This window comes from Neurospora tetraspora, assembly GCF_033439725.1.
Source record: "Neurospora tetraspora strain CBS 560.94 chromosome Unknown B0H65scaffold_6, whole genome shotgun sequence".
Taxonomy (NCBI): Eukaryota; Fungi; Ascomycota; class Sordariomycetes; order Sordariales; family Sordariaceae; genus Neurospora; species Neurospora tetraspora.
The window spans coordinates 746,125-766,668 of record NW_026944388.1 but is presented as its reverse complement, the minus strand read 5'-3'; the positions used below and the strand labels follow the sequence as shown (position 1 = coordinate 766,668).

The following is a 20,544-nucleotide window of genomic DNA, read 5'->3' as shown; positions in this document are numbered from 1 at the left end:
TAAAGGCTTTTGAATTACGTAGAGATAAGTAGTTTATATTAATAATAAAGATTATTTTAAAAGGGTATAGTATTTAATAGTCTATAAATTTAAACGATAGATTCGTACGTACTTAATACCCCCCCTTCTTCTTTATAACCGCTAATAACCCTTTATTATAATACTTCTAACGTATTTATATAAATACTACCTATTATAAATCGACGCATTTAATAACTGTATAATATTGATGCTTAAAAATTATGATATTAAAGTATTTAGTAGAATCGAATTTATATATAGAATTATTAAATGCTTCCTTAAAAACTGCTTCTCTTCTTTAAATTAATTATATGAGTATATATAATTTATTTACCGCTTTTAAAATGAAGTATTTAAATTTAAATATATAATAGCGAAGTAATTATTTTTACATAAATATAAAAGGGTAGGGATATTTAATAATTTAATATTAAAAGTAGAGTATAATTTTATATTATTACCCTTATAAATATAATTACTCCCTTTTACGCTTTAGAAGTCTAATTAACTAACCTCCTTTTTTTATATAAATAGCGCTATATACCCTCAAATTTATATAGTACTAGTACTATTACGTATATAATGATTAATTTAAAGATTTATAATAAGATTTAAATATTATATATAAAAAGGTATTTATAACTTAATATAGTTTACTTTATAAATACTTTATATTAAAATTATTATAAATAGATCCACTACTAATATTAGCTATAAAGGATATAAATATATATTAGTAATTAAAATTAAACAAGAGTACTAGGTTGACTGAGGTTAAATATTATATTTATACGATTCAAAACCCTACTACCTTATCTAGCCGCCGACGATAAATAACTATCCCTAATTTACACTTTATAAATTATATATATAGAATATCGGGACGAAACCTTATAAACTCGGAAATTTATAAACTATATAATTTCGAAGGTAATTAAAATTTTATTTAATTTATTCAACCCACCCAACCCGCCGCGCCCGCTACTATTATGCTTAATAACTGCGATTGGTATAATAATTACTATATATTCTCTTACAACGAATTTCCCCGCTATATAATATAGCGAAATACTTAAAGAGGAGGGAGGAGAAGGGGTATATAGAGAAAGAATATATAGAAGGCGTCCTATACCCGTAATAATATTACTTTAGAAAAATTATAGCGAGCCGTTATAAAGACAATTAATAATATGGCTAATAATATGGCTAAAATTATTATAGTATAATTAATACTAATTCTAACGCTACTAATACCTTTTCTAATACCCTCTCCTTCGCCATTTAAAGCTCTAACCCCCTTACCTTCGCTTTTTTACTAACTTCCAACTCCCTTATAAAGAATTCTAATACCCTCCTTATTTCCTTATTCCTAAATCTAATAGTAGCCGCCAATCTAATATTAACTATCTTATAAATATATACTAATTCCTACCAATTCTAACTAACTTAATTATAGAATACTAGCGGCTATTAAATAATTAATACCTCGGCTAAAGTAAAAAAACCCTCCCACTTCTAATTAATAATAAAGAAGCTTATAAAGCTAAATTATATTAGTAATATAATATAATCGAACCTTAGCCCTTATAGTACCGCTTCTAATACTTTCAATATATTTATAGGGATATATAGGAGCTTTCTAATACCTTCCTTAGTATCTAAGTATAGGTAATACTTATATAGCGGGTATTAAAACTAGGGTAGGTACGTATACTCTAGGCACTTATACGGCGGGTATTAATAATATAAGGGATAGCAATTATATTAGTAGGAACTATATCAATACCCTCCGCAATAGACAATTGATTAGATTGATGACTCTGAATAGCCTTACGTAAAAAAATAACAACGACGATGTAAATCTGGTGATGCGCGGGCCTCAATTGCACGGCTGGGCTGGCTGGGCTGGGCTGGCTGGCTAGGCTTACTCAGCGATAAAAAGTGGGGGGACTACCCAGGGATCATTTCGGAACTACAGCTAACCTTTGCGTCGCTAGCACCATTTTGGTTTTTTATCGCGATGGTGTCATGGTGTGTTTTCTAGCCTGAAGCGCTGGAGTCTTTCTCATTTTCAGGCCATGTCTTCAGTGGGAGACGCGCTACACAAGGACAAGCCAGATGGCACTCCGCTGCGCTAAACTCGGTCCTTTTTCGTCGCTTCAGACTAGAACGGAAATCAAGCCAATCTTTGCTTATTTCTTGGTTATCTCCTCCCTCCTCCTTCGTCTCATCATCCTCGCTCCCGCAAGTCGCAAGATTTGAGATTTCGGTTGTTCTTTTTTCGGGAGCGGTTTCAGATCATGGTCTGACAATGGCATGGCGAACCCAGAAGAGGAGACCCAGAAAGATGATGGAAGCCGGGTTGTCATGGAATTTCAGCGATTTCATGCATCTCATGGATCTACACAGTATCTGTCACTTGTCGTATTGAACTCCCCTGGCTTTCCAGGCCTTCGGGGTGACCGCTCACACTCACAGTGAATGACTTCCACTCAACTTCTGTTACAGATTTGGTATTATCCTGCCACATGTGCCAACTGCTGAACCTCCGCTTCAACTTCCACAATATGTAAGGTAGGCAAGGCGGAAGAGCGGGAGCGGGGACAAACGGCGAAACTGTACTGCATAGGTATGTACGTGCATGTATGTTAGTCCTATCTCCAACGTTGACGGCCGCGGGAAGAGGAGATGCATTCTGCATGCTACTGCTGCATTATCCTGCATTCTGCACCGGTCACAGCTAAGATGCAGAACCCATCACCGTAACACAAGAGGCACCGGAACCACTCGTCGTTCCTACACCCGTTTATGTTAACGACGACAGGCTGGGGTCCATCTGGAAACTATAACACTAGAGGTACCTACTGTGTACAAGCAAGTCCCCTACCTACCGCCAACAACACCAAACACAACCGATCTCTCATCTCATAACAAAAACACATCGCAAGTTGGAATGAAACAACATGGCAAAGCGGAGTGCTTTTCTATTCACCATCACAGCAGCTCCCGGCAACAACATGGCATTCCCACCCCATCCGCATGTTCCCTCCCACATGCCACCCATTCGATCGCGAAGGGGGAACCGAACGCAAGCGAAAGCGCTAAACCCTGAAAAGGAGATATTCTAGAATCCGGTTTCGAAGGAGTTAAAGAATCAAAACGCAAATGAAATGAAAAATGATAGGATAGGTCAAAGAGAAATATGATATACGACAACGGGCATACGGGATCCCATGCCCAGCCACGGCAACCACGGCAACCACGGCTGTAACATTTGATAGACAGATGGTCCAGTCCAACCTGGAAAGTAGGAAGCTCATAAGGCACGGACGTTGGTGCAAGTAGTGCAGTGCCTCTTTGCTTTTTCAGGGGTTTTTTCCAGGTTGGGTTCATCATCTTCCAAGAACAGAAAGTTCGGCACGGCCGAGTGGCCAATCCATTCAAAATTCAGCGATCGATCGGTCGGTCGGCTGCCCGGTTTTCTTCAAAGGCAAAACAAAGAAAAGAAAAGAAGGTCGGGAAGTGGATGCGAATGCGACATGGAGCCTCACATCACCTCAATCTTCCATCCCCAGATTACACTATCTCGTGGGACTCCCCTCCTCCTCCTTGTCTCCTTGTGACGGTTTCTCAGAATAGTATACTTCCCCACGTTTTTTACTGGGAAGATGGTTGCGGAGTTGATGAATGATGATGTTTCGAGATGGCAGTGGGTTTGGGGATATAAAGTTGGGAGGAGAGCAGCTGCCTGGGTAGGTACTTTATAAAGTGGGTGAAACGGCATGGCATGGGTGGTTCATATGGTTGACCTGATTCTTGGGTCTCTAAGATTGGGTTGAGATGTGTGCGTTGATGGTCTCTGATGGCGCATCATTGATAAAAACTTTGGAGTAAAAGGCATTTCTTCCTCCGTTCCGTTCATTATTGTTGCAATTGCCTCACATTGAACTCCTTTCTGGAAACATAAGCCCCTAAAAAGTCCCCGATCCCCTGAATTCTGTGAAGCGGCGTAGCATCGCAAAAGAGCCTCCAACTAAGCCCACACCACGGCAATACACCTGGCCGAAGAACTTTCTTCGTTTGCAAGCATTTGAAGAAAGAAGAAGAAAAGAAAAAAAAGCAGGAAAAAAAACAAACTCCCGTAGAAAAGCATAACTCCAAGGCAAACCGAACAAACAAACAACAATAACCATCGGCGCCGGGATCACAGCTGACGAGCTGAAGTGCTCGGTGTTACCGGCAGGCTAGGAAGCTAACAAAGCATGCGCTGAACAGCTGACACAGGCCGTTCACTAATCACTATAGGTAAAAAACGTTGTTTCGTTGTTCATCGCTTGCCGAGCAGTCGTTTGGACTTGAAAGCTGAGCCAGCTGGCCTAGCTTGCCTCCAAGAGCTATGATTGGCCAGACACCCCTCAACGGTAGTGCTCAAACTAAGCCGAGGTCGAATGAACGACACCATTCACAAGTGCAACGACACTCAATATGTTCACTAATCATTAATTCCTGCATTTTGAGAACCACAGCATTCAAGTATAGCATACCATCACGACATCACGACATTGGAACCTTTGGTGGCGTCCACTGTACTTATTAGAGGTAATCTTCTGAAACGGCAGGGACGGATAAGACGAAACGAGACAAGAACGAAACAGATAAGACGGGATAGAGACAACAGGAACAATGGGCGGAGGAAAGATTGATGTGTATATGGACATTGGTGAGTAAACCTGAACCCGTTACAATTCACCCACCTACCTGAGGTGGTCTCCTGGTCTTGAGCCGGGACCGTGACCGTGGCCGTGGCCGTGGGTGTGCAATCCCATCATCATCATCAAGACGACGACTAACACAACATCTACCTCCATAGTGTCCCTATACAGCTACCTAGCCTTCTTAGACCTTCAACGAAACGGTGACCTGCTCAAAGCATACAATGTAGAGGTTGAGTGAGTCTCTTTCTCTCTTTCATGTCTCCATGTCTCACAAGGTCCCAAAAACCATCCTGATCCTGGTGATTACTTCAACTAACCTGTTACCCTCTCTCACTCCAGATTCCATCCCGTCCTTCTTGGGGCTATCAACGTCGGCTCAGGTATGCAATGTCCAGACCCATTTCATCATTACAAGTATACACTGAGTGGCCTAAACGGGTACTGACATAGACATCTCACAAACGAAGGCAACAAACCCCCCTGGAGCCTCCCCGCCAAAGCCATCTACGGCGCTCACGATGCTCGACGGTCCATCGCTAGGTTCCCGGGGCTGGTGATCCAGACGCCCAAGGATTTGATGGCTGTTTCCAAGACTATCGTTGTATGTGCCATCCCATCCCGTCCCTCTCCGTCGTCTCCTTCCTCTCCTCCCTCACTTGCTCTCCTCTCTCTCTCTCTCTCCTTCTCCTTCCTCTCCTTCCTCTCCTTCCTCACTCCCTCACTTCCTCTCCCCGTCCCGCCCATCGTCACCAGCAAAGCTAATTTCGGTCAAAAACAACAACAGCCCAACCGCGCCCTCCACTTCATCAAATCCCACCACCCCCCCTCCACCTTCCTCACCACCCTCCACTACCTAATGCACCTCTTCTGGTCTCCCCCCAACTTGAACCTAACCCTGCCCGAAAACGTCGCCAAGGCGTTGTTGGAGTGTCCGGCGGATTTTACCTCCTCCTCTCTGTCTACCCCTGCTGTTGCTGCTCAGAGTGGACAAGGGGAGAAGAAATTGTTCACAAAGCAACAAGTAGAAGAAATCATAAAGGGAACTGAAACCCCCCAAGTCAAAGAGGCCCTAAAGAAAGCGACGCAGGAGGCGTTGGATAAGGGGGCGTTTGGGAATCCGTGGTTTTGGGTTACCGCCGACGACAAGAAAGAAAAAGGGGAGCCGTTTTTTGGGAGTGATAGGTATGTCAAGTTTTTATTTCTCTTTGTTGCTTCTCGGTGTTTGTGGCAGGACTTAAAGGGAGTGTGGCTCGTGTGAGTTGATACTGACGATGTGTGACAGATTCCATTTCATCTACAAGTTCCTTGGTCTGCCCTTCCAGGACGTCACACTTTTGCCTCCTGGTGGTAAGGCCAAGTTGTGATGGGGCTGGAAACCGGGTTCTGTGCTTGGGATTAGCAGGTTTTGACTGCTCCTTCGTTTAGTTTACCGAATGTCTTTCTAACCCGGCATGAGAAGACACTCTTCGGCGATCTTCAGATTCAAATAGTCCGAAGTTGGATAGATGGTCTGGACCCAGCGATCTTGCTTCTTAAACTGTATGAAACTGGAGGTTCACAGCAGACAGTCTTCCCATGCCGTGTTACCACTGACGTTCCCGATCTTGAGAAGAGGTCGTCGAGTAAGTTATATCGGCGTGAATGACCCCCAAATAGTCGAACCAGCTTCCAAAATATATTTGGATGTTGTCGTAAACAAAACCAAAAAGGTCGTCGTCGTCGTCCTCCATTCCTAGCAGCTAGGAACCCCTGACTGGTGTTATGGAGCCACCGAAAAAAAAAATATCGTCAAAAAAATATTCGTTTCGACGTGGGCCTGATTCGAACAGACGCTCCCGAAGGAACAAGATTTCTAGTCTTGCGCGTTAGACCACTCCGCCACCACGCCAATTGATGATTACTTGATGATTACCGGACTGGGAAGTTGGGATTATGTGTCAGATGGGGCGGTGCATTGATACGACTTGCCAAATGTTTGTGGTTGAGGAATGCATGCTCCTCAGCGGTCGAAATCCAGCAGCGGTCGGGCAATTGTGATGAATGTAAACTTGATATCATGCACAGGTATGCTTCGCTTCGTGTCGTCAAGGCGTTGAAAAGTCCTGGTATTGAAAATGGGGTATCTCTATTTTGCGGTCGTGAAAAATGATATGGTGTTGCATAGTGCGGTCCTCCCATACTGCTTTGGCGAGAAGACGCGATCCATACAACAATAAAGGCAAGCGACAATAGACGAATGGCGATCGCATGCCACAGAATAGTGGTAGCGCGCTCACGTCTTCCCCGCCTGCGCCATCCTCGCCCTCCTCGCCTCCTCCTCCCTGCGCATCTCGCTCCTGGCCAAGAAATCCTGTCTCGCAGCAAACGAGTCCTTGGACTTGCCCGCCAGCTCGAGCTCGTCCTTGAGGCCCATCTTGTCAACCGCCACCGCCCAGTCCATCTTGCTCTTCTCGACCGTGTTGAGCTTCTTGGCCTTGCTGCCCGTGGCTTCGCGAGCCTGCAGGCGGGAGGCCATGCTCAGGTTGAGGTCGGAGCGATGCGCCGAGTTGGCATCGGTGATGGGCTCGAAGACGGACCGGAAGGCTTTTCGGGGCATGCGCTTGGTGGAGGAGGACTCGTCCTCTGCGGCTGCTTCGCCGTCGGCCGCTGTGGCGTTCTCCCCGAAAGAGGCGAGGTAGAGCTTTGCTTCGGCAGAGTCGCGGGCAACGAGCTTCTCTTCGGTGTGGACTTTGCCGGCGAAGTTGTAGGTTCTCTTGATTTTTATGAAGTTGGAGTCGGGATCTTTCGATTTGCCTGCTTCTGGCTGCTGTGGAGATGATTTCGTGGCATCATGATTCGCTGCGTCGGCGCTTTCGTCTGGTTTCGCTGAACTTGTTCGTGGTATGACCGGCTCGCTGGTCATTTGCGCCCAGAGGGCATCAACGTCGATTGTAACGGGTCCGCTGGCGGCGGCTGTTGAACGCTTCTCTTTTCTATCATTGTTGTTAGTGCCCGGATCCAAAGAGAAGAGGTTTCATGTACAAACGTACTCAACAGCGCGTTGGCTGCGCGTCTTGATGAGGCCACCCTCGCCAGTTTCCTCATCGTCGGCAACATCCTTTGCCTTTGCCTTCTTTTGTCGCTTCTCTCCCCTTTTTATTATCGCTTCATCTCCGGAATTGTCGTAACCAGCGTCTTCCACCTCGTCGACGGTGGCGCGTTTCCTCTTTTCGGGCTTTGATTTCTCGGCATCGTCACCGGCTTCTTCGTCGTCGTCGTCGGATACTGATGATTCTTCGGCGGCTTCGGCAGCTTCTGGCGCGAAGTCGGAGTCTTCCTCTGACGCGTAGTCCTCCGCGAGGAGTTCCAGGGTTGGCGGCATCTTGGTATCGTCGTAATGTAACGTTCCGGCCTTCCTCGAGCTGATCGCGTTGAATCTTCGTTGCCGGGTGCGTCGTTTCTAGAAAGGTACCTCTCCAAAGTATCGTGGGCCGGAATATCAAAGTGGAAAAAGTGACGACGGAAATGTAAGGATCCATGTCATTCCATGTCCGATCGACTGCAGCGTGAGTGGGACACAAACGCTCTGTTTAGCAGCCAATAGGGCAGCTTGCCGTCATGTCAACCACCTTTCGGCTCAAGCTCCCCCGCATCACGCCCGCACTTTCCTTGATGTCCCGCTGGAAACTCCCCGCAACCGGGAACCTTATAACAGACTGGAACTGACGATTATCGTGAACCGCACCACTGGGACATCTTCGAAAAGGTCGCTATCACGAACATGGAAACGCCCGTGATGCCGTACTCCCCGATGAACTGGTGATGTCCAATAGGATATTTCTGGTTAAACGAGACCTCCCCGCCGGTTACACGTAGCCTAAGGCGCATACGGAGCAAGGATGGATTACCTACCTTAGCTGCCTCGTGGCGCAGTCGGAGTCCGGAGTCTTGTTGATGATCATTTGGTTAGCTTAGGTTGGTATCCGTCGGTATCTTGACGAGTATATAAGGGTAGAGATAGCTTGTCGGCCCCGTGAATCTACGGTCTTGTTCTCCTCAGACCTTTCGCTATCCTCTACAGCATGTGTCCGAAAAATAACATCACACTCAACATGTCGTCGTCATCTGCTCTGAGTCTTGAAGAGAAGGAACACTTCCTTACCCATGGCTGGGTCAAGTAGGTGCTATGCCACGATACCAGCTGTTCAACCTCGTTACTGACCGTCCATCCCAGGATCCCGGCTGCCTTCACACAGCCGAGGGCACAGGAGATAATCGCCAATGTCTGGACAAGACTTGGGATGGACCCAAACGACAAGTCCACCTGGAACAAAGCACGTGTCAACATGCCCTCCCATATGGAGTTCGACGCTGCAGACTTTGCTCCCCGCGCCTGGGCAGCCATCAGCGAGCTTTGCGGCGGCGAGGACAAGATTGCCAACTGGTCCAAGAAGTGGAAGGACTCCCTTATCGTCAACCTCGGCACACCTGAAGGAGAAGGGAAGCCAAAGCCTCCACAGAAGCTAGACAACTGGCACGTCGATGGCGACTTCTTCGTCCACTACCTCGACAGCCCGGAGCAGGGTCTGCTCGTCATCCCTCTCTTCACCGATATCATGCCCGAGGGCGGCGGTACCATGATCTGCCCCGAGGCTATTCCCATCCTCGCCAAGCACCTGTACGAGCATCCCGAGGGTGTCTCTCCACGCATGGCACCCCGGGGCGATGGGGAATTCAAGCAGGAGCACCACCTCAACTGGTTCAACAATACGGCCAAGGGCTGCACCCAGTTTGTCGAGGCAACAGGCAAGGTCGGGGACGTGTACTTGCTTCATCCGCTGATGCTGCACTCGGCCTCGAGCAACGCAAAGAGGAACGTCCGCATCATTACCAACCCGCCAGTAGCGCTCAAGCAGCCGTTCAACTTTGATAGGGAGGACGGCAACTATTCGCTCGTGGAGCAGGTAACATTGCGGGCTCTTGGGAAGGACCGTCTAAAAGGCTGGAAGATTACCAGGCCAAGAGAGAAGATCGTTCCGGAGAGAGTCAGGATCCAGGAGAGGATGAAGCAAGAGGAGCTGGCGAGGTTGGGGGCGTTGAAGAAGGCGGCGGCATGATGTTTCGTGGACGCTGTGTGTTAGTAAACGATTTGTAGTACGACAACTTTAGGTCCAAGTCGAATTGAGAAAGTTGGAGAAGAGAAGAAGAACCTCAATGGCCGGCAATTTATCTTCAATTTGTACACTGTAACATCATCCGGGGTAGCGTCACAGCTCCCGCCCGTCTGGACCCTGGAATGCACGCCAAGAAGCGGTGGGGCTGTTAGGCAACTTGATGATCTCAACGTCTGACCAAAGAATCGTTCCGACACCTTTTTGCTCCTTACAACAACCAATTTTTTCCTCCTTACCGGCATGATGAGCGATAGCGACAGTGACGACTACCTGGTCGAGCAACCACAACTTGCCCCAGATGACCCCATGCGCGCATACGTGCCGTTGTCGTTCGGCAAAACAAGCAAAGAAGCCAATATCGCAACCCAAATAGAAAGGGCGAGGCGACAGGTAGAGACACCAGCAGCGCCAAAGAAAGGCGACCGCAAGAAGGATGACGATAGTGACAATGACAGCGACGATGATGATGACGACTCAGACGACGATGACTCGGAAGACGAGAGCGATCGATTCCCTGTATCCCACGAACTTGTACTCAAAACACACGAGCGCGCCGTGACGAGCGTATCCTTGGACCCGGCCGGCGGACGACTTCTTACGGGCTCCCTCGACGGGACAGTCAAGCTTCATGACTTTTCTGCCATGACGCCAACAACACTACGGGCCTTTAGGAGCGTCGACCCGTGGGAGAGCAAGAAATCATCAGCCACCACCGACTCGCACCCGATTCAACGCGCCGAGTTCTGCCCTACTTCGGGCAGCCACTTTCTCTGCGTAACAGCGCACCCCCAAGCTAAGATCATGTCGAGGGATGGCGATATCTTGACAGAGTTTATCAAGGGCGACATGTATTTACGCGACATGAAAAACACAAAGGGTCACGTCGGAGAGATCGCAACAGGCACATGGCACCCCAGCGACCCCAACCTTTGCGTTACCGCTGGCTCGGATAGCACCCTAAGAATTTGGGACGTCAACAACAAGAGAAGCCAGAAGGAGGTGATTGTTTTCAAGTCGAAAGCCGCGGGATCGGCTGGACGGACGAGAATGACATCGGTGGTATGGGGTGCCTCTGCCCAGGGGAGCAATCCGGTTCTTGTGGCGGCCGCTCTGGATGGTTCGCTGGTCATGTACAGCGGCAACGGTCCCTTCACGCGACCAGCGGCAGAAATTCGCGAAGCACATAAGCCAGACACATGGACAGGTGGTATCGACATTAGCGCAGATGGAAGAATGGTGGTCACAAGAGGAGGTGACGGCTTGATCAAACTATGGGACACGCGCAAGTTCAAGGAGCCTCTCGTCAAGGTCGAGCACCCGTCAACATCGGATCGCTTCCCCATGACCAACATCCGATACTCTCCCGACTCGCGATCGATCATCACCGGTTCCGCGTCTGGGCACCTCCACATCCTCAACCCGGGCAACCTCAGACCCGAACACGTTACGCCCATCACGCCCGGCATCCCAATCATCGTCGTCGACTGGCACCCCAAGCTCAACCAGATCATCACCGGTTCCGCCAACGCCGAGACTCGCATCCTCTTCAACCCCGAGAAGTCATTCCGCGGTGCCGTCGAAGTCATGTCCCGCGCGCCCAAGAAGCGGCACATCGACGACGACCCCAACCTCACGATGGACCAAAGCCTCGGCCTCTCCGCCGACTCCATCATCACTCCCGGCGCCGTGGTACAGAAACCAAAGGGGAAGCGCGGCGGCGGCAACGGCAGCGGAACCAGAGGCCCTCAGGTGCAGCAGATCACGCCCTTTATGCGCAGCCAGCCGGACGAGAAACACATCTCGGAGAACATCCCGCTCAGCAGGATGTTGCACGAGGATCCCCGAGAGGCGCTGCTCAAGTATGCGGAGGTGGCTAAGAAGGATCCCATATTTACCAAGTCTTACAAGGAGACGCAGCCGGTTACGCAGTATGCGAATGTTAGTGAGGGAGAGGAGGATGGGGAGGGACCGGATCGGAAGAGGGTTAAGAGGTGATCTCTGGGCCATATGATTATCTTGTTTATACGAATGGGTATGCATTGAGGATAGGAGATAGACAGTGTTATCTTTTTTAAATTTTGATACCATGGTAATGGGTTACATGAACGAACTGTCGTGGTGCCATGGGATACCGCAGGAATGTCCTCTGGGTTTGTGTACATCCATTCAGGGGCACGATACGGTCCTTTGCTGTCTCCAAATGCCATGGACAGGAATGTGACTCGGCCAAGCCAATGCACTAAGAGAGTAGGCATCCTTACATAAACGCTTAGGCTATAATCTCTTGGCCAATGGCAAATGCGAGGTCCATGCGCTCAATCCTGAGGCAGCGATTGGCTGTCCTGAGGTTTGCTCGGCGTTGCCGCTAATCGAATAACGGTTAGATTGCTGCACAGGTCAGGGATGGAGTCGGATGCGTGAAACCTGATTGAGTTGCAAAAAGCGGCCGAGCGTATCTTACGTAAGCTTTCCCCAGCCAAATTTTGCGCGTGGAGCCTCTGGCTGGACACGAGCATTGGCCACTTGGATCCACTCTGCCAGCTCTTGCCGGGCAGGCAGGCGAACTGGCACCGACTCTGCCACTCTCTGGCTGCTGTTTCTGCCTGCTGGCTCTGCGCTCTCACGTCGCCCGCACCCGCTGCTTTGCTCTCTGACCTGACCGACCGTGACCTCTCTCCATCACTTTCCAACCAAGGGAAGCCAGTGGACGCGAAGGCTTGTGCATCAAAAAAATCACCACTCTCCCCTGCGACTCATTGAGGCCATCAGGAAACCGCCGACAAAAAACGGGACCACTCAATCCCCGGCGCATCCCACTCGCACCCGGCCACCACCCCCAACGCGCCGCCCGCGATTGCCATTCCGGCTTTTTTCCTTCATCTTGTCCGACCTTCAGTCAGCAGAGGTTCAAGGGAGGCCTGCCTCTACAGTCTACAGTGCACTCACCACCAGTCTACCCTCTCATTTTCCCGCCCCGACTGTCCGCCTCTTTCCCCCACTGCCCACTCTACTTGTACCAGTGCAACTGGAATCTCTTAACAATTCCTGCTCTACGTTCGCAGAGTCCATCCAACCGACAATACTGGGATATCAGATTCCACTTTCCACGGCAACCACCCACCAACACCACCACCGCCACCACCACCACCACGGCAAAGAGGACCATCGGATCCAGATAGTCTTTTAGCACACTGGACCATCTCGCTTCCCGGTCACCCATCATCCCGTCCAACAACGACGGCTGAACTACAGGTCGATAACCACCGCCCTCAAGGTTCGGTGAAGCCACCCTTGCTCGTTGCACACACCTCAACGACGCGAACCGACGACTGTCCACCGCGCATCGTCTATCCGTCGTCCGGACTTTTGCATACCACTCAGACAGGCATTGCCGCATCTCTGCATTCTTGCCTATCCATTGCCTAGTAATTGCAGTCCATCCCTAGGACACGCTTGTCACTCGCTGCTCTTTTTTTTTCTCTTCGCCTGACGACACGTCCTGGTCACGTCCACCAAGGCGTTTTCGCGACGCACCCCACTGCGACTATCATCGTCTATGGATATGCGCCGACAGTGACATCTGCCGCCAGCCATTGAATTCACTTCTCTCGACGGTCTCGATAGCCCCGCCAGCATCTCTTCTTTCCTGCTCCCACCATGGCTAGTGTCCAAATGCCTGCTGCCGTTGCGCAGCACCCGCAAATGGTGATGGCTGCCAACATGAGCGGCCAGCAGCTTCAGGAAGTCTATGCGGTATGTTTCCCTCTTAGTCGCATCATGACATACCAATGCGATTCCGTGATGGCCTCAAGCTGACTTTCAACAGCGCTACCAGCAACTAAAGAAGCAGGGCGTCCCTCAAAACGATCCCGAGTTTATGAAGCTCCACAACATCATCCTGGCCGTATCCCGCAGACAGCATCAACAGCAGCAACAACAGCAGATGCAACGACAACAACAACAACAGATGGCAGGCGGTGCCGTTAACGGAGGTCAGCCTGGCCGTGCCCCCGGGCCCCAACAGACGGACGGTGTCTCTGGAGCTCAGGTTCCCAAGACGCCTGCTGCTAAGCCTGTTGGTATGCCAACCGGCCAGCCGCAAGGAGGTGTCCCCTACACCAAGGCTCAGATTCAGTTGCTCAAGGATCAAATAAAGGCTTTCCAAGCGCTAAGTCGGAATCAGGGTGTCCCGGCTGCCCTTCAAAAACAGCTTTACGAGTTCAGGGCTCGGCGCAACTCTGCCCAGGTTGCGCAAGCGGCGTCCAATACGTCCGCTGCTCAGACTAACTCCAGCACACCAACCCCAGAGACCCCCAAGACCGGCGGTCCCAATGGTCAGGAGGAGGCTGATTCAACACCAAAGGCGCGTGAGCTCAAGACAGTCAAGTTGCCACTAGAAGCCGGACTGGTCAAAAACAGCATCAACTACCTCGAGCATGGGCGCCGGAAGAATCGCCTCATTATCCCTGGCATTTTCCCCACGGGTGTCGATTTCGAGCAGTTGAGGGCGGACCGTGAGAAGATCGTGTTCAATCGCATGAGCGCCCGCTATGCCGAGCTCAAGAGCCTCCCAAGTAATCTGGCGCATTGGGACACGAGCAAGGATGAAGTCGTCGCCGATGACACGGCTAAGCGCAAGGCCATTATCGAAATGAAGAAGTTGGCCTTGTACTCCAAGCAGCGAGCGCTGAGGGACAAGGTCGGGAAACAAATGCTACACTACGACAACCTGGCGATGACGACAAATAGGACAATGTACCGTCGCATGAAGAAGCAGAGTGTTAGGGAGGCCCGGGTTACCGAGAAGCTTGAGAAGCAGCAACGTGACGCGCGCGAGAATAGGGAACGCAAGAAGCACGTCGAGTTTCTGCAAGCGGTTCAAAACCACAAGGTGGAGATACAAAATGTCGCCTCGATCCAGCGTAACAAGCTGCAGAAGATGGGCCGTCTCATGTATGCGCATCACTTCAACATCGAAAAGGAGGAGCAAAAGAGGGTGGAAAGGACGGCCAAGCAGCGTCTGCAGGCCCTCAAGGCCAACGACGAAGAAGCTTATCTCAAGCTGCTCGATCAGGCCAAGGATACTCGTATTACTCACCTTCTCCGCCAGACCGACGGTTTCCTTCATCAGCTCGCCTCGTCGGTTCGTGCGCAACAGCGCGAGGCCGCCGAGCGTTATGGCGACGATTTGCAAAACATCCCAGAAGAGGAGAGCGATGTGGACGAGGACGAGGAAAGTAGTCGGAAGATCGACTACTATGCCGTTGCGCACAGAATCAAGGAAGAGGTCACAGAACAAGCCAGCATTCTGGTCGGTGGTACTCTCAAGGAGTACCAGCTCAAGGGTCTGCAGTGGATGTTGTCGCTCTACAACAACAACCTCAACGGTATCCTGGCCGACGAAATGGGTCTCGGAAAAACTATTCAGACAATCAGTTTGGTCACGTACCTCATCGAGAAAAAGCAGCAGAATGGACCATACCTGGTCATTGTTCCGCTCAGTACGCTCACCAACTGGAACCTCGAATTCGATAAGTGGGCACCATCCGTCGCCAAGATCGTCTATAAGGGTCCTCCCAACACCCGCAAGCTGCAGCAGGAGAAGATCCGTCGTGGTGAATTCCAGGTCTTGCTTACGACATACGAGTACATCATAAAGGATCGTCCGCTGTTGAGCAAGATCAAGTGGTTCCACATGATCATTGATGAAGGACATCGTATGAAGAACGCTAACTCCAAGCTGAGCGCGACCATCCAGCAGTTCTACAGCACCCGATTCCGCTTGATTCTCACGGGTACTCCCTTGCAAAACAACCTTGCCGAACTGTGGTCCATGCTCAACTTCGTCCTGCCGAACATCTTCAAATCAGCCAAGACCTTTGATGAATGGTTCAACACTCCTTTCGCCAACACGGGTGGGCAAGACAAGATGGAACTCACAGAAGAAGAGCAGATTCTCGTCATTCGTCGTCTACACAAGGTGCTACGGCCATTCTTGCTGCGTCGTCTCAAAAAGGATGTCGAAAAGGATCTGCCGGACAAGACAGAAAAGGTCATCAAGTGCAAGTTCTCGGCCCTGCAGCAACGTCTGTACAAGCAAATGGTTACCCACCAAAAGATTCTTGTCAGCGACGGAAAGGGTGGCAAGACTGGTGCTCGTGGTTTGAGCAACATGATCATGCAGCTCCGCAAGCTCTGCAACCATCCGTTTGTGTTTGACGAAGTCGAAAACCAAATGAACCCGACCAATACCAGCAACGACCTGTTGTGGAGAACGGCCGGTAAGTTTGAGCTTCTGGACCGTGTTCTGCCCAAATATAAGGCAACGGGCCATCGTGTCCTGATGTTCTTCCAAATGACTGCCATTATGGACATTATGGAGGATTTCCTCAGGTTCCGTGGCATTCAGTACCTCCGGCTTGACGGTACGACCAAGGCCGAGGACCGTTCCGAACTCTTGAGGCTTTTCAACGCCCCTGACTCGCCTTACTTCATGTTCCTTCTGTCCACTCGTGCTGGTGGTTTGGGTCTCAACTTGCAGACTGCCGATACGGTAATCATTTACGACTCGGATTGGAACCCTCATCAGGATTTGCAGGCTCAGGATCGTGCCCATCGTATCGGTCAGAAGAACGAAGTGCGTATTTTGCGTCTCATCAGTTCGGCCTCGGTGGAAGAAAAGATCTTGGAGCGTGCCAGATTCAAGCTCGACATGGACGGAAAGGTCATTCAGGCCGGTCGCTTCGACAACAAGTCCTCCGAAACCGATCGTGATGCCATGCTCAGGACTTTGCTTGAGACGGCAGACATGGCGGAGGTCGGTGAGCAGGAAGAGATGGATGACGAGGAACTCAACATGATCCTGGCCCGTAACGAGGATGAGTTGGTCACGTTCCAGCAGCTTGACGATGAAAGAGCTCGCGATCCGCTCTACGGTACGGCACCGGGTTGCAAGGCTATTCCTCGCCTCATGGCTGAGAAGGAACTGCCCGATATCTACCTTCAAGATGACAACCCGATTGAAGAAGAAGAAGCGGTTTCTCTCGGTCGTGGAGCTCGTGAGCGCACAAAGGTCAAGTACGACGACGGCCTCACAGAAGAGCAGTGGCTCATGGCGGTTGACGACGACGACGATTCGCCGGAGGCTGCGGCGGCCCGCAAGGCGGCCCGTAAGGATCGCCGTGAACAAAACCGGCTCAAGAAGCTGGCAATCCTCAACAATGCTTCCGGTTCCGTGGATGCCTCACCATCCGTTAGTCGCGCTAGTACCGAGGAAGTGGAAGTTGCTCCGCCGACACCCAAGAAACGCGGTCGCAAGCCTGGCAGCAAGAATCTCGAAAAGCGCCCAAGGGAGGACGGCGATGATGAACCTCCTGCCGCCAAGAAGCGTCGCGGACCCGGTGGCCGGCCCAAGGCGGTATCAAACGGGGATAGCCGCATGTCAGGAGAGATGCGCACCAAGTTGCAGCAGAGCATGAGGAGGATCTTCGATGGATTGATGAACCTCGAAGTGGAGGATGATGAGCCTGCCGAGCAGCCAGATGGCGACAAGGACGAGGATGAAGGCCCACCCACCAGGCTGATCATCGGTCCCTTCGTCAAGCTGCCGCCTAAGCGTGAATGGCCGGATTACTACCTCATGATCACGAACCCGATTTGCATGAAGGACATCGAAAAGAAGTTGAAGAAGGAGGACTACCACTCACTTTCGGATATGCGGAAGGACCTGGAGTTGCTGGTGAGGAACTGCAGGACGTTCAACGAGGAGACATCCATGATTTGCATAGATGCAAACAGGATAGAGGTATGTTGTACCCGCCGCTTGTTAGCGAGATAGCCGTTCACTAACACGTCATGTAACAGGCTCACTTCAAGGCTCAGTTCGAAAAAGAGCTGAACGATCACCCCGAACTCCGCACTCTCGAGGACCCCTCCTCCTCATCCTTCTCCGTAGGAGCACTCTCGACAAAGGACGGCTCAGTCGCCCCATCCACCATCACCAACTCCACAGAGACTCCTCAACCATCGTCGGCACCTGCAGCGCCAACCCCAGCACCGACCCAACCAACCAGGATCAAGCTGGTGTCTAGCTCAACGTCTTACAACAACGCTGCTTCCTCGGCCAGCGCAACGACATCAGCCGTGAACAGCATGAGCGTCAGCCAGGTGATGAACGGTACTAGCGCGGCGGACAGCGAAGCTGGTGATGAGGATTAGCGGGCTCGTCAGCGTCAGCGTCAGCGTCAGCGTCAGCGTCAGCGTCAGCGTGAGTCGCGGTCCCGTGCGGAGAGCAGTAGTAGTCATTTCGATGATAGCGGTGATGATGATTACCAATCGGAAGAAGAATAAATGGGTGTTCGGTATCGATGGAGGAAGGAGATGAAGCGGCTGATGAGTCGATCAGATAAAATCAGACTACCGGTAGTGGTAAACTACGTAGTAGTGTTTGTATACATAACCTACGATACGAAACTCCCCGTACGGACGTACATATGGCATGGCATGGCATGGCATGGCAAGAAAAGAATAAACATAAAGCAGAAGCGAAGACGAAAGGAGAAAGATGAAAGACGTGGTATGACATTCAGGTTTTTTCGGCTTTTTTTGTTCTTTCGGTAACAGGATGGGGATGGATTTAGGTATCATGGCATTGACATAGGATACTACTGATAAAGACGTTATGTTATACTTATGGTTTTTGACTTGATGGACTGATTGATTGATGCTGGGTGGTGGTTGGTAGTTGGTGGGCTGTAGTGTAGTGTAGTGTAGTGACTTTGTTGATAGTGTTTATGGGAGCAAGATCTTATAACAACACGAACTTCCCGTTCAATCTTCTTTCGTTGGCTTCTGAGTAGGGTGTCTGTCTATGACGACTAGGCGAGTTGAGTTGGTTCGCATGTCTAGTTGTCGGTCGGTAGATGTAGAGAAGCAAAAGAAACCAAGTCAATGTGTCTCTCACGTTTGTTTGTCTATGCTTACTGCGCGGACTCTGTCGGAAGAGATGATGTGACTACCTCACTGTCGGACTATCTATCTATCTGGTATCATTCGAAAGATGAGTTACGCACCTTCGAGTCGGAGGTTCGCCCCGTCCCTTCCATCACTATTATTTACAAACACCACATATTCGATATCTTCAACACCTCCTGCCTTCTCACCGAAAAAGAAAGAAAAACCACACAAGTCAACAAACAACAAGAAGAATAACGGAACAGAAACGAGGAAGGAAAAAAAAAACACAAAAAAGAAATGCCTACTACAGGAATCGAACCTGTGATCTTTGCATGTCGAGACAATGACCCACTTTGGAATTACCCGCAGTGGACAAGGTTAATACAAGTGCAACGCATTAGCCACTATGCTAAGCAGGCAATTGGTATTTGTTGGATAACGGTATTCGGTCCTGGACTTATAAAGGGGAAGTGAGGGGTATCCTGACGCAAGCAAACAAAACATTTGGGCGGTAAAAGCTTAAGCAGACGACAAACGCTTGACGATAATGAAAACACAAACATAATAAATAGCTTAGTGCAATGGGAATTGGGGATTTATGTGATCTCCAAGGCCTCTTTCCAAAAAAAATTTAAAAAAATTTGATGACAGTACTTCATTCATCCCAATTCGAGTCCTCGTGGGTGCAACTTGCATATAGTTATCGCAGGCTGGCAGGCAGGCCACTTACACGTCCAAACGAACGGGTTGCCTTCCTTGCACACATCATCGAATAACACATTCCTTCTCCCGAACCTTAAACCTAAAAAGTTTCAGATCGGCATCTAGAAACAAAACATTCGAAAGGCTTCATTTCAAAATGCTTCTGAAAACTTCTGGCGAACTGGTTCAAGTTCCTGAACCCGCTGTCTGGCATCCTTCCCCCCTCCACCCCCAACGCTCTGCAGCCGACCATCGCATCGTCTAACTGGCTGCAGCGTGAATGCTCTCGGCGCGGGGGTCAATTCTACAAGCCGTGTGTACATACAATGAATGAGGCGTTCTTCCGTCTCATCCAGACCTTTTCTCTGGGCCGTTCTTTGCTTCTGGCGGTGTAGACTAGAGAACGCGGGATGCGGCTGAAATATTCTGCAGGACGACTGCTGCAAGTGTTACAAGTCTAACAACGAAATCAGCAAGTCCGTGAGCTGGACTTAACACTCACCAGTCAGCACTCAATGGAGGTACTTAGAACCATACCTACGGCGGCCCGCCTTGAATCCGGCAACTTGATACTATTGTACAGCTAGCTGCCCAAGGATTTCGGCAAACCGGTAGGAATTCCGTCCGTGTGGAGTGTGAACAACTAACTCAAAGGAAGCACCACTTCGAATGAATGAAGTAGGTACGCTTGTCACATGTCCGCATGGGTGCTGTTTTAGATACCACAGCATAAGTGTGTGCTTGAATTATGTTACTATATATCCTCCTTTACTTAAAATCCTTCTCACGCGCTATATAACCTAGCTTGTGCTTGTCAAAAATTGCTTCCGCAATGATGATATCTCTTTCCGGACTTGAACCCTTGAATGTGCCCGTCCACCCAATTTCCCCAACACATGTGGTCTCCAACGCCCGTACGATTATCTCCCGAGGGCACTCACTTCAGTTCCTTCCTCCCAATGTTGCCTACACCCATCTCTCTTTCACCAGATGTATCG

At 49.9% G+C, this 20,544-nt stretch overlaps 5 protein-coding genes and 2 non-coding genes across 7 annotated transcripts; 4 read left to right on the top strand and 3 right to left on the bottom strand.

Annotated features, from left to right (window-relative positions):
* The first annotated feature begins 4,459 nt into the window (after positions 1-4,459).
* Positions 4,460-6,554, top strand: B0H65DRAFT_252213 (thioredoxin-like protein). The gene is made up of 6 exons (XM_062822482.1): positions 4,460-4,741; positions 4,892-4,970; positions 5,076-5,116; positions 5,204-5,337; positions 5,521-5,918; positions 6,019-6,554. Exons 1-6 carry the CDS (start codon positions 4,705-4,707, stop codon positions 6,098-6,100), a joined length of 771 nt encoding a protein of 256 aa, XP_062679158.1. The 5' UTR covers positions 4,460-4,704; the 3' UTR covers positions 6,101-6,554.
* On the bottom strand, positions 6,543-6,624 carry B0H65DRAFT_t346. Its single transcript has one exon. It is a non-coding gene; the product is annotated as a tRNA-Ser (tRNA).
* Positions 6,625-6,890: 266 nt separating this feature from the next.
* On the bottom strand, positions 6,891-8,270 carry B0H65DRAFT_252302 (SWR1-complex protein 5). The gene is made up of 2 exons (XM_062822483.1): positions 7,766-8,270; positions 6,891-7,708 (listed from the first exon to the last, which is right to left on the bottom strand). The coding sequence occupies exons 1-2, from the start codon at positions 8,095-8,097 to the stop codon at positions 7,009-7,011; spliced, it is 1,032 nt and encodes a 343-aa protein (XP_062679157.1). The 5' UTR covers positions 8,098-8,270; the 3' UTR covers positions 6,891-7,008.
* Positions 8,271-8,827: 557 nt separating this feature from the next.
* B0H65DRAFT_431789 (uncharacterized protein) lies at positions 8,828-9,832 on the top strand (the record flags this gene model as incomplete). The annotated part of the gene is made up of 2 exons (XM_062824964.1): positions 8,828-8,892; positions 8,950-9,832. The coding sequence occupies 2 exons, from the start codon at positions 8,828-8,830 to the stop codon at positions 9,830-9,832; spliced, it is 948 nt and encodes a 315-aa protein (XP_062679156.1).
* Positions 9,833-9,968: 136 nt separating this feature from the next.
* Positions 9,969-12,035, top strand: B0H65DRAFT_252329 (WD40-repeat-containing domain protein). Its single transcript, XM_062822484.1, has one exon. The coding sequence runs from the start codon at positions 10,130-10,132 to the stop codon at positions 11,882-11,884; it is 1,755 nt and encodes a 584-aa protein (XP_062679155.1). The 5' UTR covers positions 9,969-10,129; the 3' UTR covers positions 11,885-12,035.
* A 1,381-nt stretch (positions 12,036-13,416) lies between these two features.
* Positions 13,417-18,205, top strand: B0H65DRAFT_252191 (SNF2-family ATP dependent chromatin remodeling factor snf21). The gene is made up of 3 exons (XM_062822481.1): positions 13,417-13,642; positions 13,716-17,693; positions 17,753-18,205. The coding sequence occupies exons 1-3, from the start codon at positions 13,547-13,549 to the stop codon at positions 18,104-18,106; spliced, it is 4,428 nt and encodes a 1,475-aa protein (XP_062679154.1). The 5' UTR covers positions 13,417-13,546; the 3' UTR covers positions 18,107-18,205.
* A 937-nt stretch (positions 18,206-19,142) lies between these two features.
* B0H65DRAFT_t345 lies at positions 19,143-19,263 on the bottom strand. The gene has a single exon. It is a non-coding gene; the product is annotated as a tRNA-Thr (tRNA).
* Between the last annotated feature and the right edge of the window lie 1,281 nt (positions 19,264-20,544).

What these genes read in the sequence shown, in the direction of transcription:
- B0H65DRAFT_252191 (XM_062822481.1), top strand. Translation starts at nt 13,547, where the DNA reads ATGGCTAGTGTCCAAATGCCTGCTGCCGTTGCGCAGCACCCGCAAATG. An exon ending in AGCTTCAGGAAGTCTATGCG is followed by an intron (nt 13,643 to 13,715) that starts GTATGTTTCCCT and finishes GACTTTCAACAG; the next exon opens with CGCTACCAGCAACTAAAGAA. An exon ending in TAGATGCAAACAGGATAGAG is followed by an intron (nt 17,694 to 17,752) that starts GTATGTTGTACC and finishes GTCATGTAACAG; the next exon opens with GCTCACTTCAAGGCTCAGTT.
- B0H65DRAFT_252213 (XM_062822482.1), top strand. Translation starts at nt 4,705, where the DNA reads ATGGGCGGAGGAAAGATTGATGTGTATATGGACATTG. An exon ending in GCATACAATGTAGAGGTTGA is followed by an intron (nt 4,971 to 5,075) that starts GTGAGTCTCTTT and finishes CTCTCACTCCAG; the next exon opens with ATTCCATCCCGTCCTTCTTG. An exon ending in CTGTTTCCAAGACTATCGTT is followed by an intron (nt 5,338 to 5,520) that starts GTATGTGCCATC and finishes AAACAACAACAG; the next exon opens with CCCAACCGCGCCCTCCACTT.
- B0H65DRAFT_252302 (XM_062822483.1), bottom strand. Translation starts at nt 8,097, where the DNA reads ATGCCGCCAACCCTGGAACTCCTCGCGGAGGACTACGCGTCAGAGGAA. An exon ending in CGCAGCCAACGCGCTGTTGA is followed by an intron (nt 7,709 to 7,765) that starts GTACGTTTGTAC and finishes CAACAATGATAG; the next exon opens with AAAAGAGAAGCGTTCAACAG.
- B0H65DRAFT_252329 (XM_062822484.1), top strand. Translation starts at nt 10,130, where the DNA reads ATGATGAGCGATAGCGACAGTGACGACTACCTGGTCGAGCAACCACAA.